Source organism: Phacochoerus africanus, chromosome 14 (assembly GCF_016906955.1).
Source record: "Phacochoerus africanus isolate WHEZ1 chromosome 14, ROS_Pafr_v1, whole genome shotgun sequence".
NCBI classification, from domain to species: Eukaryota; Metazoa; Chordata; class Mammalia; order Artiodactyla; family Suidae; genus Phacochoerus; species Phacochoerus africanus.
In genome coordinates, this window is record NC_062557.1 from 23400871 (window position 1) to 23413312 (window position 12442).

The 12442-nt window shown below is 54.4% G+C and overlaps 1 protein-coding gene across 2 annotated transcripts in view; it reads right to left on the reverse strand.

The window, feature by feature from the left end:
• Positions 1-3699: 3699 nt before the first annotated feature.
• The window catches only part of LASP1 (LIM and SH3 protein 1), a 44990-nt gene continuing 36247 nt past the window's right edge, over positions 3700-12442 (reverse strand). The window contains exons 5-7 of one of the 2 annotated variants that reach the window (XM_047757019.1): positions 10385-10532; positions 9896-9999; positions 3700-6671 (exon numbers count right to left, since the gene is read on the reverse strand). In XM_047757019.1, coding sequence (XP_047612975.1) covers positions 6498-6671; positions 9896-9999; positions 10385-10532 — 426 coding nt within the window. In that variant the 3' untranslated portion in view covers positions 3700-6497. The remainder of the gene's footprint in view (positions 6672-9895; positions 10000-10384; positions 10533-12442) is intronic. The other variant, XM_047757020.1, reaches the window with a different exon arrangement.

Genomic DNA, 12442 nt, shown 5'->3' on the forward strand with positions numbered 1-12442 from the left:
GGAGATGGTCGGGGACTTGCCTGATACTTCATTGAAAGGGCAGAGATCAAGATTCAAAGGTAGGCTTGCCTACTCTGGAATCCACAGTCTTCTCTCACCACCGCCCCCCTCGCCGCCCCGCCCCACCTGGCCCACCCGGTTAGTCTGAAATGCCCCCTTGGCCCCACCTGCACCACTCAGTTTGCGGTGCCTTCTGCTGAGATCGCTCCAATTACAGCGTGAGCACCAGAGGTCTCTCCTCCAGGGACTCCTTATCTCTTTGTGGCAGTTCCCCACATTCTCATCCTCTCTTTTATCCTCTTCAGAGCTCGTTGTGGTGTTATACCCAGAGAGGGCATTAAAAACTCTTGCTTAAAAAGCCCATCCCGGAGTTCCCGTCGTGGCGCAGTGGTTAACGAATCCGACTAGGAACCATGAGGTTGCGGGTTCGGTCCCTACCCTTGCTCAGTGGGTTAACGATCCGGCGTTGCCGTGAGCTGTGGTGTAGGTCGCAGACGCGGCTCAGATCCCTCGTTGCTGTGGCTCTGGTGTAGGCTGGCAGCTACAGCTTCAATTCGACCCCTAGCCTGGGAACCTCCATATGCCGCGGGAGCGGCCCAAGAAATAGCAACAACAACAACAAAAAAGTCCATCCCCAGTAGTCCCCGTTGTGGCATAGCAGAAACGAACCCGACTAGGAACCATGAGGTTTCAGGTTCGATCCCTGGCTTAAGGATCTGGCGTTGCCATAAGCTATGGTGTAGGTCGCAGGTTCGGCTCAGATCTGGTGTTGCTGTGGCTGTGACATAGGCTGGCAGATGCAGCTCCAATTTGACCCCTAGCCTGGGAACTTCCATATGCCGCAGACGAGGCCCTAAAAAGAAAAAAAAAGAAAAAAAAAAGCCCATCCCTGTGCAAGTAAGAGTGTCCAGAAATACAAACTCAGGTGGCTTCTTCTGAGAAGAAAGCAGAATTGATGTTTTCTGGTTTAAGCTGGGTGGTCAAATTTATGATACTGAATTACGTCTTGGGGGGGTATGCCTTTTTATATCTTATTTCCTATGTAAAAAAAACCTCCCTGTGACACTTCTGAGGCCTAGTGTCCTCCACCCCACTGAGTTCCTTGGAAGGATGAGGCATTAGCATAACCTTTGTTACACTAAAGCCACTTACAGAAGGGGGACTAGAAAGCCCTCGCAGTGGCTGGTGCTGGGAGGCAGGGCACAGAGCTCTCTGTGAGCAGGGCTTGGAGACTTGGTACTGGGTCCCTCCCAGGCTGCCCCCCTCACCACTCCAGAGGGGTGTGAAGCCTCCTGGGGAGAGGGGGCTGCAGCTCCACGGACAAAAGGGGACCGGTCAACAGGAGCAGGATGCACCGACTCGGTCCCTTCTATTGGGGAAATACTAGGCCACCTGCGCCTTCAGAGGGGGAGCAGGTGTCAGTCCGAGCTTTAATTATGTCACCCAGGAATGGCTCAGACACTCTACACCCTCCAGCCCTGCAGAGGCAGCCGAGTCACTCCCCGATGACAAAGGCTCAATTTGGGGAAAGCCCTTTTCTTTCTTTTTCTTTTTCTTTTTGGCTTTTCTAGGTCCGCTCCCCCAGCATATGGAGGTTCCCAGGCTAGGGGTCTAATAGGAGCTGTAGCTGCCAGCCTACGCCACAGCCACAGCCACGCCAGATCTGAGCCACATCTTTGATGGATCCTTAACCCACTGAGTGAGCCCAAGGATCGAACCTGCAACCTCATGGTTCCTAGTCAGATTTGTTAACCACTGAGCCACGATGGGAACTCCGTGTAAAGTCCTTTTCTTTTCCACCCTGATGCTCATCCCGAGGCCAGAAAAGCCTTCATTCTGCATCCCCCACCCGCTCCACCCCGTGAGTGGGAAATGCCCCTCTCCACAGAGCCACAGCCTCTGGCTGGCTGGTGGCTGGAGCTGGAGCCAAAGGGTCTGGAGTCCTTCTCCACCACATCCCCTTCCAAACCCTGCAGAAGAGGGGAGGCTGCCTGGCCTTCTGGTCAGAGGTCAGTCGCAGGGCACCTGGGAGATACTGCTAGGAGAGGGGCAAAGGCCAAGGTCATGGCAGGAGGCTGGGAGGATCCCATTGGAGTCCTAATCTTCAGCCCTGCCACTGACTATGTGACTTCCACCAAACCACTGCCTTTCTGGGTTTCCGTGAACCCCATCTGTAAGACAGCCATCATAGCAGTCACAGGGCTTCTCACAGGGCTGTTAAAAAGGTCAAAGCAGGAGTTCCCATCACGGCGCAGACGTTAACGAATCTGACTAGGAACCATGAGGTTGGGGGTTCGATCCCTGGCCTTGCTCAATGGGTTAAGGATCCGGCGTTGCCACGAGCTGTAGTGTAGGTTGCAGATGCGGCTTGGACCCGGCGTTGCTGTGGCTGTGGTGTAGGCCGGTGGCTACAGCTCCAATTAGACCCCTAGCCTGGAAACCTCCATATACCATGGGAGCGGTCCTAGAAAAGGCAAAAAGACAAAAAAGAAAAAAAAAAGTCAAGGGGGAAAAACGTGTCATCAGACATTATAAGTGCTGCTTTGGGTTTTCTTTTTTTTTTTTAAGTTTTCTTGAAGTGTAGTTCATTTACAAGCTTGTGATATTTTCTGCGGTACAACAAAGTGACCTCATCACACATATGCACACATCCATTCTCTCTCAGATTCTTTTCCCACATAGATGATCACAGCGTACTGGGTAGAGCTTCCCATGCTATATAGCAGGTCCCCACTGGCCAGTCAGTCCATACACTTCAGGGTGCATCTGCTAATCCCAAACCCTCAATCCATTCCTCCCACCCCCACCAGTCCCCTTTGGTAACCATAAGTGTTTCAAAGCCTGTGAGTCTGGCTTTGGGTCTTCGGACTGCCTGTAGACGGCTTTGGCCATGTCTTATCCCACTGCAGGTCCCAGTCTGTCATTTCATTCCTCAACCATGTGCCAAGCTCCCCCTATGTGCCAGGCAGAACCACCCCAGACAAGCTCATTCATTAATCCAACAAATATTTGTTGAACAGATACGCGCCTGGCCCCGGGAAAGCAATGGAGGTGGAAAGATGGATTAGCCCCATCAACTGCCCTAGGAGTGCACTGGCTAGTTGGGAGACAGGTGAGGAAAAAAGATGGTTAAGGAGTTTCCATGGTGGCTCAACAGTAATGAACCCAACTAGTATCCAAGAGGATGCAGGTTCAATCCCCAGCCTCACTCAATGGGTTAGGGATCCAGTGTTGCCATGAGCTGTGGTGTAGGTCACAGACCAGCTCAGATCCTGAGTTGCTGTGGCTGTGCTGCAGGCCGGCAGCTGCAGCCCCAATTCGACCCCTAGCTTGGGAACCTCCATATGCCAGGGTGCGGCCCTAAAGACAAAACAAACAAACAAACAAAAAGACAGTTAAAAGGAAGCTTCTGGGAATGTCACTAAGCTGGGCAGAGGGTGTAGTCAGGAACAAGCTGGCAAGTTCTCCACAAGGAGGAAGCAGGTGCCATGGCTCCTGTCGGTGAGCAGGGACACAGCCGCCCCCTGCCTCCCTCCCAGCATGCTGGCTTCCAGACAGGTCCCTCTCCCCCTGAAGGCTGGCAGGGCTCCCACGAGGGTGATGGGCCAAATGCCCCCAAGCAGGCGGGACGGACACACACACACATACATACACACACACACAGCACCTCAGAGCCAGGGACATAACCAAGTCCGCAGGTAAAAATTACACTTTTATTGGAGTCACCAGAAGAAAGATTCACTTGTGGTCCAAGTCAAATGTTCAAAATCATTAAAGATTTGATCCCAAGCACAAGCCCACGAGGGAGGGGACCAAAACAGACCAAGAAGACAACCACCCCATAGAAAAAGATGAACAGACGGCTTCACACACACACACATACGGATGAAATGTTTGGACAGAAGCAAATTTCACATGGTCATTTCTGTTTGTTTTTAAATACAGGTTTCTGGGGTGGTATTTTTTTTTTCCAGCTATTAAAAGAAAAAAGGGAGGGGGGAGCCCAAAAGTGCATACGTGAGGGAGAAAAAGGCAGAAATGAAGCAACAGTTTTCCCTGGAGGGCCACGAGGAAGAAAACAGGAAGCAATATTGAGAGAATTCAGTTTTCTCACCATTGGGCTGGCACTTTTATTATTGGTCCACTAGGTTATACTCACATTCTAGCTTTGCTGTATCTCCTTTCCCGGGATTAGATGGGCTAAAAAAAAACTCTGTGAACTGCTAAAAAAAAAAAAAAAAAAAGACCAGGGACTCAGCCCAGCCCTCAGGTTCTATGCTCTTCTAGGGATGGATGGTTCTGGAAAGGAGAAAGGACTCCCGGCAGCCCCTGGGTCCCTCAGCACCAGTGTAACAGTCCCTCCTCTGTCTGGGAGTGTGTGAGAAACGGTCCCCTATTTTTAGGATGGGAGGAGCACAGGGCTGGCAGCAAGAGTCCAGTGGCCGGCTTGCCTTGTTTTGGAAGGAAAACGAAGCCGAGTGAAAACAGGCTGCTTCATGCTCCCCCAGGTCCTCCTCCCGCCCCCTCCCAACCGCAGGTTCTCCCACAGGATGTGTCTCTGACCTTTGGTCCCAGAATCCACATTGTGCTTCGAGATCAAGAGGAGACAGAATGGAGCAGAAGCTGCCCCAAGGCTCTTACAATTATTCCCTTTCTGCCTCCCTCAACCCCCCTCGATGTGTGTAAGACATTCCACCTGCTCTCACCTTGGCCGTGGCCGAGGAGGGAAAGAAAGGGACGGGTCAGGCAGGGGCTCAACCCTCTGATCCGGGGTAAATATTCCCAAGTCAACTCACCAACAGTGACGGCTTGGGGGCTACAAATATGCCTGCGGGCCCCTCCCTCTCCTGCAAGGGCCCAAGGGTGCCTAGATGTCAGCCGTGGGGCCGGAGTGGACGCGGGGTGAAGACGGGAGGGGAGACCCAGAAGGGTAACAAGAGAGCCCAGAGATGAATAAAGCCGACAAGGGTCGCCACGGCCACCAATGAGCAAGAAAAGGGACTTGGAGGTAATAGCACCGTCTTCCCTTCCTCGCCCCGGGCCTGTGCTTCCAGTTTTACAGCCCTGGGATCCCCTCCCTCTGCTTCACGGAGGCTGTAGGTAAACAAGGGGGGAGGCCTGTGGGTGACACGGGGTCCCCCTGGCACCCGACGCTGCAGGCCCGGGACACAGGGATGGGGGAAGAGAATACGAGACACGAAGCCTTCCCCCCACTGCCTCCCCCAGCAAAGCAGGTGCACAATCCCACCCCTTACTTCTGCCCAGCGCGTTGGGGCGGGGGGATGGCGGGCTTCCTCCATTGGGGTTAGAGGGGAAAGCAGGATTTTCACCCCAAAGAAAACCTAAGGAACTGCTCCCCCTCGGAAGCCTCCCCTCTTTCCGTGAGTTTTAAGGAGAATCAGGGAGGGCAGCTCTGTGTAGCCTCACCAAAGCCCGCTTCTCACGCTCACATGTCACAGACACCTGCAGACCCACGTTCCCACACCCCCCCCCACCCCCCACAAAGACCTGGGGATACTGAGGGGCCTGTGGCTTCCGGCCGTCCAGTCCACTTGGTGTCAGGCGGCAGGGAGGCCAGGGAAGGCGCAGAGACACCTTCCCAGAAGCGGCAGTGTGACCAGATCTCAGGGGCTGGGCCATGCAGGACAAGAGGCCTGGGGCGTCCGGCCCAGGAGGCAAGCCAGGGACCCTGGAGACCGGGGTGGGAGCGAGATAAAGGGCTGCGGAGAGAACGCCCCGTCCACTCTCTCCTGCAGCTGCCCCTCGAGTAAAAGCAGGGAGAAGCGGACCCAAGCCACGCTTCCAGGGGAGCCTGCCACCCACGCCCGGGCCATGGGGGCAGGAGAGCAAAATCACAGTGTGAGAAGGAACCGTGTGGGGGGAGCGGGAGGGAGGGAGGAGCTTCACCCTGCTCTGGCTCCCTTGAGATGGGGAGAGGGTAGGGAGGGGCTCCCTTGTATGGACTGCAGCCCCATCGCTGAGAAGCAGAGGCAATGCCTGTGTCATTGGTCCCTGCACAATGGCAGCACCCTCTCCACTCGGGCCCCATCTCAGGGCAAGGGTGGCGGGGTCCCACCCCAGGCATATGGGGCGCCCCTCCCCTGGGAGTCCGGGCCTGGAATGCGTGGGTGTGTGTCGAGAGGGGCAGGAGCGGCTGAGTGGGCAGGAATAGGAGAAGGCAGAGGCCTGGGAGTCTCCAGGTCTCCCACCCAGACCAGCCCCACGGGACCTCGCCTCCCCTAGGGTGGTGACACCTGTTCCATCCAGAGAGAAAAATCGAGAAGTTGGTCAAGGGGAAACCCTGCCAGAGGAAGGAGCCGCGAGAGTGGCAGTACAAGGCTTCGGTTGGCGAAAGAAGCTGGAAGGGGGAGAAATAAACAAGCTGTCGCGGATTTTTAAAAAACAGAGACACCGAAGGGCGGACGGGTCCCGCCCAGGACGGAGCGATGCCGTGGAATGCACTGAAGACGGACGGGGCGGGGCGGCGCCCGGCGGGCTCAGATGGCCTCTACGTAGTTGGCCGGCAGCATCCCCGTGTCGCCGGTGCGCTCCACGGTCCCGTACATCCAGCCGTCGTCGATCTGCTGCACGTTGACAATGGTGTCCCCGTCTTGGAAGGAGACCTCGTCCTCGTCGGCGGCACTATAGTCATACACGGCACGGTACCGCTTCTGCAGGGGTGGAGGCACAGTCAGTCCCAGGGGCCTAAGTCTCTGGGACCCCACAGCAGAGGCCGGGGGAGCAGGGGACCAGGAGCTGGGAGCTTTGCCAAGAATTTTCCCACCTGAGCATCTCACTGTCTGAGAGCAGCCACCTTTCAAACAATGCATTTGGCATCTGCTAAGGGCCAGGCACCAACAGGGCTCTGCCCCACCTCTGGGAACAGGAGTGGAGGTGAGGTCCCATGCACACTGCCCCAGGTAGTTTGAAAACATGCCCAGGGAGTTCCCTGGTGGCTCGGTGGGTTAAGGACCTGGCATTGACACTGTGGCAGTCAGGTCGCTGCTGTGGCGTGGGTTCGACCCCTGGCCCGGGAATTTCCACATGCCTGCGGGTACAGACAAAAAAAGCAAAAAAAAAAAAAATAGAAGTTCCCATCGTGGTGCAGTGGTTAACGAATCCGACTAGGAACCATGAGGTTGCGGGTTCGGTCCCTGTCCTTGCTCAGTGGGTTAACGATCCGGCGTTGCCGTGAGCTGTGGTGTAGGTTGCAGACGCGGCTCGGATTCCGCGTTGCTGTGGCTCTGGCGTAGGCTGGTGGCTACAGCTCTGATTCAACCCCTAGCCTGGGAACCTCCATATGCCATGGGAGCGGCCCAAGAAATAGCAAAAAGACCAAAAAAAAAAAAAAAAAGATATTCCTGGTCTGCAACGATCTGTATTACTATAAACACCAGACTTTCTTTTTTTAAAGCTGTTGATGAATCTGCTTCCCAAGTTCAAGACAAAGAACAACTCCTGAGAGAAAAACCATCAGGTCCCACCTTCCAACTTCAGCAAAAATCTTGTGTTTAAGCCCCAGCTCTAGGAAATGTCCAAGAAAAACACATGAAATCCAGCTGTGATCTTGGAGGCAGGCAAGATTCGAACGCCCTCTGACCCTTGCTGCCCTTGACATGGACTTGTCTCTGGGGATCAGCTCAGCCTGTACCGTCCAGCCTCTGGTTTGCCTCTTCCAACTGTCCATCTATTTGTTATTTTATTTTATTTTATTTTATTTTTTTGTCTTTTTAGGGCTGCACCTGCGGCACATGGAGGTTCCCAGGCGAGGGGTCTAATCGGAGCTGTTGCTGCTGGCCTACACCACAGCCATAGCAACACCAGATCCGAGCCGTGTCTGCAACCGACACCACAGCTCATGGCAACGCCAGATCCTTAACCCGCTGAGCGAGGCCAGGGATCGAACCCACAACCTCACGGTTCCTAGTCGGATTCGTCCCTGCTGCTCTGCAACGGGAGCTCCCTATCCATCCATTTGTGTGATCTCAGGGGGATCTTTCCAAAATGCAAACTTGATAATGCCACTCCCAGCTTTAAATCCTTCAGAGGCCCCTTATCTTCTTTAGCATGAAAATTCAGACTTTTGATCAAGCAGCAGAAACCAGCTCCATCAGCCCCGAAGGCTATGGGCTAAGAGGTCACAACTCTCAGGAAATGACTGCAGTGACCGCAGTCATTTCCCTTATCGCCAGCTCTGCCTCCAATCTCTCGGGCCAACTGGCCACCATCTAGGGCTGCATCAGCCGAGCTTATCTCCCTGCTTCTGCCCTCGGTCTTCTACTGCTGCTTCTCAACACGGCTGCTAGAGCCATCTTTTAAAAACACAAGTCAAACCCCTCGCCCTGCACAGCTCCCCAGTTCACAAAAGGCTTCCTGTGGCCTCCAAGTCCCTGTATGATGGGACCTCACCCCCCCCACCGGCTTCCCCTCCCTAGTCACCCTGGCCCTCCTGCTGATCCTGGAACTTTCCTAGAACACTGCTGCCTCAGGGCCTTTGCACTTGCTGGCCTTCTCCACCACTCAATCCTTTCCTGAGAACTCTGGTGTCATTCTCTCCCCTCACCCGGCTGTCTTTTTCTCCACGGCTTATCTCTGACCTTTCGTTACTCCTGCTTTCATGTTTGTCTCCCAGACTGGATGTAAGCTCCAGACTGTATGTAAGCTCCCAGACTGGATGTAAGCTATTGCTTTCATGTTTGTCTCCCAGACTGGATGTAAGCTCCAAGAGGCCGAGAAGGAGGACTTTTCTTCAGAGCCAAATCCCTCATGTTCAGGATGGACTTAGTGAGTATCTGAAGGACTGGTTGGTCCATCTGGAAGCTCATCCTTCAGATGCTCCCTTGGGCCCGCCTGACACCCCAGATACTGATAAGGGCTGGAGTAGGATCGTTACACAGGTAGTTGTAGGAGTCCCAATAAGGGACCGAACATAGATAGAGAAACCTAAGGAATGTTGGGAGATCACTGTAAGTTAATAATTGCTCAAAAAAGCCATGAGAACAAGGCAGGATTGCCTGACTAGTGGCGGGGAGGGATGGGCCTGAGGTCATTGGGTGGAGGATGGAGGAGACCTGCATTCAGGCTCAGACTAAGGGCAGGAATTTAAAGACAATCCTTGTGCAAATGTGAATAAGCGCCAAGACTGTTCTAGTTTAAGCTTATAGGGTCAAACACTCGCTTACCAGATACCAAGGAGGAGCTACTACTTGAAAGATGAAGAGGCAATCTTTTCCCACCCCAGTCCCCTTGGGTTATAAAACTGTAGCGCACCTAATCCTCGGGGCAGAGCCTCGTTGCCTGCCCCCTGGCATCTCTCACAGGGTCCTATCTTAACAAATCTATTTCTTGCCTGTCACTTTGCCTCTCGCTGAATTCCTTCTGCGCTAAGGCACAAAGAACCTGACCCTCAGTGAGGCCAGAGGCCAGGTGAGTGATTCTAATTTAAAAAGTGTTGGCTGGAGTTCCCATCGTGGCTCAGCTGAAACGAATCTGACCAGTATCCATGAGGAAGCAGGTTCGATCCCTGGCCTTGCTCAGTGGGTTAAGGATCTGCCATAGCCGGGAGCTGTGGTGTAGGTCAGACACGGCTCGGACCCAGCATTGCTGTGGCTGTGGCGTAGCCCAGCAGCTACAGCTCCAATTCGACCCCTAGCCTGGGAGCTGCCATACGCTGTGAGTGTGGCCCGGCCCAGGCCAGGGCTCTGCCCACTACTCCGAGCTTCCTCTCTGCTCAAGAGGCTGAGACCCTTATCACCTGCAGATGCCAGAGGAGCTGGGGTCAAAGGTCAGAGGAAGCTGGCTGGGCCTCTGGGTTTTCCAAGTCTAGGAAGCCTTTCCCTAAACCCAGCCACCTCCCCCAGCTCCCCTCCCCCCGACCTCGGCCAGGGCTACTCACCCCGCCCCCGCCTGGGGCGCTGCGCTGTATGGAAACTGGGGCTGCAGGCTCCTTGTAGCCACCATAGGACTGGGCCGCCTGCTGCTGCTGGGGCTGCTGGTAAACTGGAAGACAGCAGGAGACAGGCGCGGACACTAAGACAGTGTCCAAACCCAGCCCCTCCCAGAGCCCCCTCCCTTCCTGCATGAAGCCTACGACCGCCCCCCAACCCTGCCCAACCCCCACTTCTCAAGGCTTCTGCCTCTGAGCACATTTGCTGGTGACGCTACCCTGCAGCAGTGGCTGTGTCGCCCCCCCATTGCACTGGGGTCCAGCACAGGCCCTGACCCTGGTGCTCAAGCCCTCAGTAGGGATGGGACCTGGGTGGGTGGGTGTGTGTGTGTGTGTGTGTGTGTGTGTCTCACCTCCTGCCCACCCTATGGCCACCCTGGCCTCAGGTCCTCAGACCCCACAGGCCTTGCGCTCAGACCCCACAGGCCTTGCGCTCACCTGGGGTGCTGGTCGGGATGTGATGAGGCTGCTGCTGCTCCTGGGGCCGCCGGTAGCTGGTGTCCTGGGCATCTCGGCGCTCGGGCTCCAGGCCCTCACCCCCACTGGGGCCCATGCGGCTCTTCTCAAACTCCTCGTGGTATTTTATCTGCAGGGGCAGAAAGTGCTGCTGAAGGACCCACAGCAAACCCACCAAAGCTCCCTTCCGTCACCACTTAGAATGGGAGAGACTCCTGGAGGTCTCCAGGCAGAGAGAGCCGGGTTCTCGACGGCCGTGTCCCAGCTGGGTGCCCTTGGCCGAGCACTTAACCTTGCGGAGCCTCCACGTCCACTTCTGTAAAGTGAGACATCAGTGTCTCCCTCAGGGATTGCTGGAGGAGGCAGCGAGGTGAAGGGCAGGAAAGGCCATGTACACTGAAGCCCCAGAAAATGCAAGCGGTCACTGTGATCTGCCCGAGGCGGGGGCCGGGGCTGCCCTGCTTCCACCCCGGGTCCCCAGCAGCAGTAGCAGCAACTCCTGTTTATCGAGCACCTACGAGGTGCCAGGCACTGTGCTAGGCATTCAGCATCACGGGGTCAATTTACCTAGTCGGCACTTACAATGGCTTACAGTACTGAACTTCAAGAAGGAAACTAAAAAATAAAATAAAATAAAATAAAAGTTTATAAAAATAAAGTAAAATAAAATTAAATTAAATTACAATAAAATAAATAAAATAAAATAGAAGGAAACTAAGGCATGACAAGCAGAGTGAGTTACCCACACCCACGCTATTCTAGGGCCCGTGCTCTTAACTAGCAGGTGATTCTGCCTCTTACGGGCAGGACCTCGCAGAGCTGCGCTGAGGACCCCAGCCTACGGAGATAAGAAGTGCCAGGCCCTCCCTAAGACTGGGTCATTACCTGGAAGATGGGTTGTTTCTTCTCTCCCCGGGTTCCAAAAATAGGCAAAAAGAGGCCTGGAGAAGCCACATGCCTCAGGGATTTGGCAACGGCTGGTGGAAATGAACACACCATCCAGGGCTGCGTTCAAGTCTTATCTTTAGACTATCTGCTTCCCACCCATGTGAGCTGCTTGTCAGAATGCAGGTTCCAGGGCCTTCCATAGAATCTACAAAATCGGGGCTGGGGTTTTGGAATACGCACTCTAAAAGCTCCCCCAAGGAGTTCCTGTTGTGGCTCAGCAGGTTATGAACCCAACTAGTACCCACGAGGATGCGGGTTAGACAGATCCCTGGCCTCGCTCAGTGGGTTAAGGATCCCACGTTGCCGAGAGCTGTGGTGTGGGCTGGCAGCTGCAGCTCCGATTTGCCCCCTAGCCTGGGAACTTCTATATGCCACAGGTACGGCCCTTTAAAAAAACCTCCCCCAGGCCCAGGTTTGAGAACCAGTGGTCTAGACTAGAGGTTGGCAAACTCTGGCCCCTGGGCTTGCAGCCTGTTTGCTCATGAGTTAAGATTGATTTCCACATTTCTACACTGTCTGGAGGTGGAGGGGAGAGTTAAAAGGGATGAGACTGGTAACACATGAAAGTTCTATGAAGTCCAAATTTCAGTGTCCATAAATAAAGTTTTATCGGAACACACTCGCATCCATTTGTTTACCTGTTACCTATGGCTGCTCTTGCGCCATCACTGCAGAGCTGAGAAGCTGTGACACAGAGCCTAAAATATTTACTCTGGCACTTTTTACGGAAAGTTTGCTGACCTTTGCTTGCGCGAATACTTTGACTATTCCAAACTTTCCCCCCAAATATGACTAAAACAAAAGATGAGATAAAAAAGAACCAGAGCCGGGAGTTCCAGGGTTCCGTCTCTGCACTCCTGGCATCACTTTGAGGAACCCTCGAAGGGTCTAGTCATTTTTTTTTTTTTTTGTCTTTCCTAGGGCCGCACCCACGGCATATGGAGGGTCCCAGGCTAGGGGTCTAATTGGAGCTGGAGCCACCAGCCTACGCCACAGCCACATGGGATCTGAGCCTCGGCTTCGACCTACACCACAGCTCATGGCAATGCTGGAGCCTTAACCCACTGATCGAGGCCAGGGATCGAACCTGCA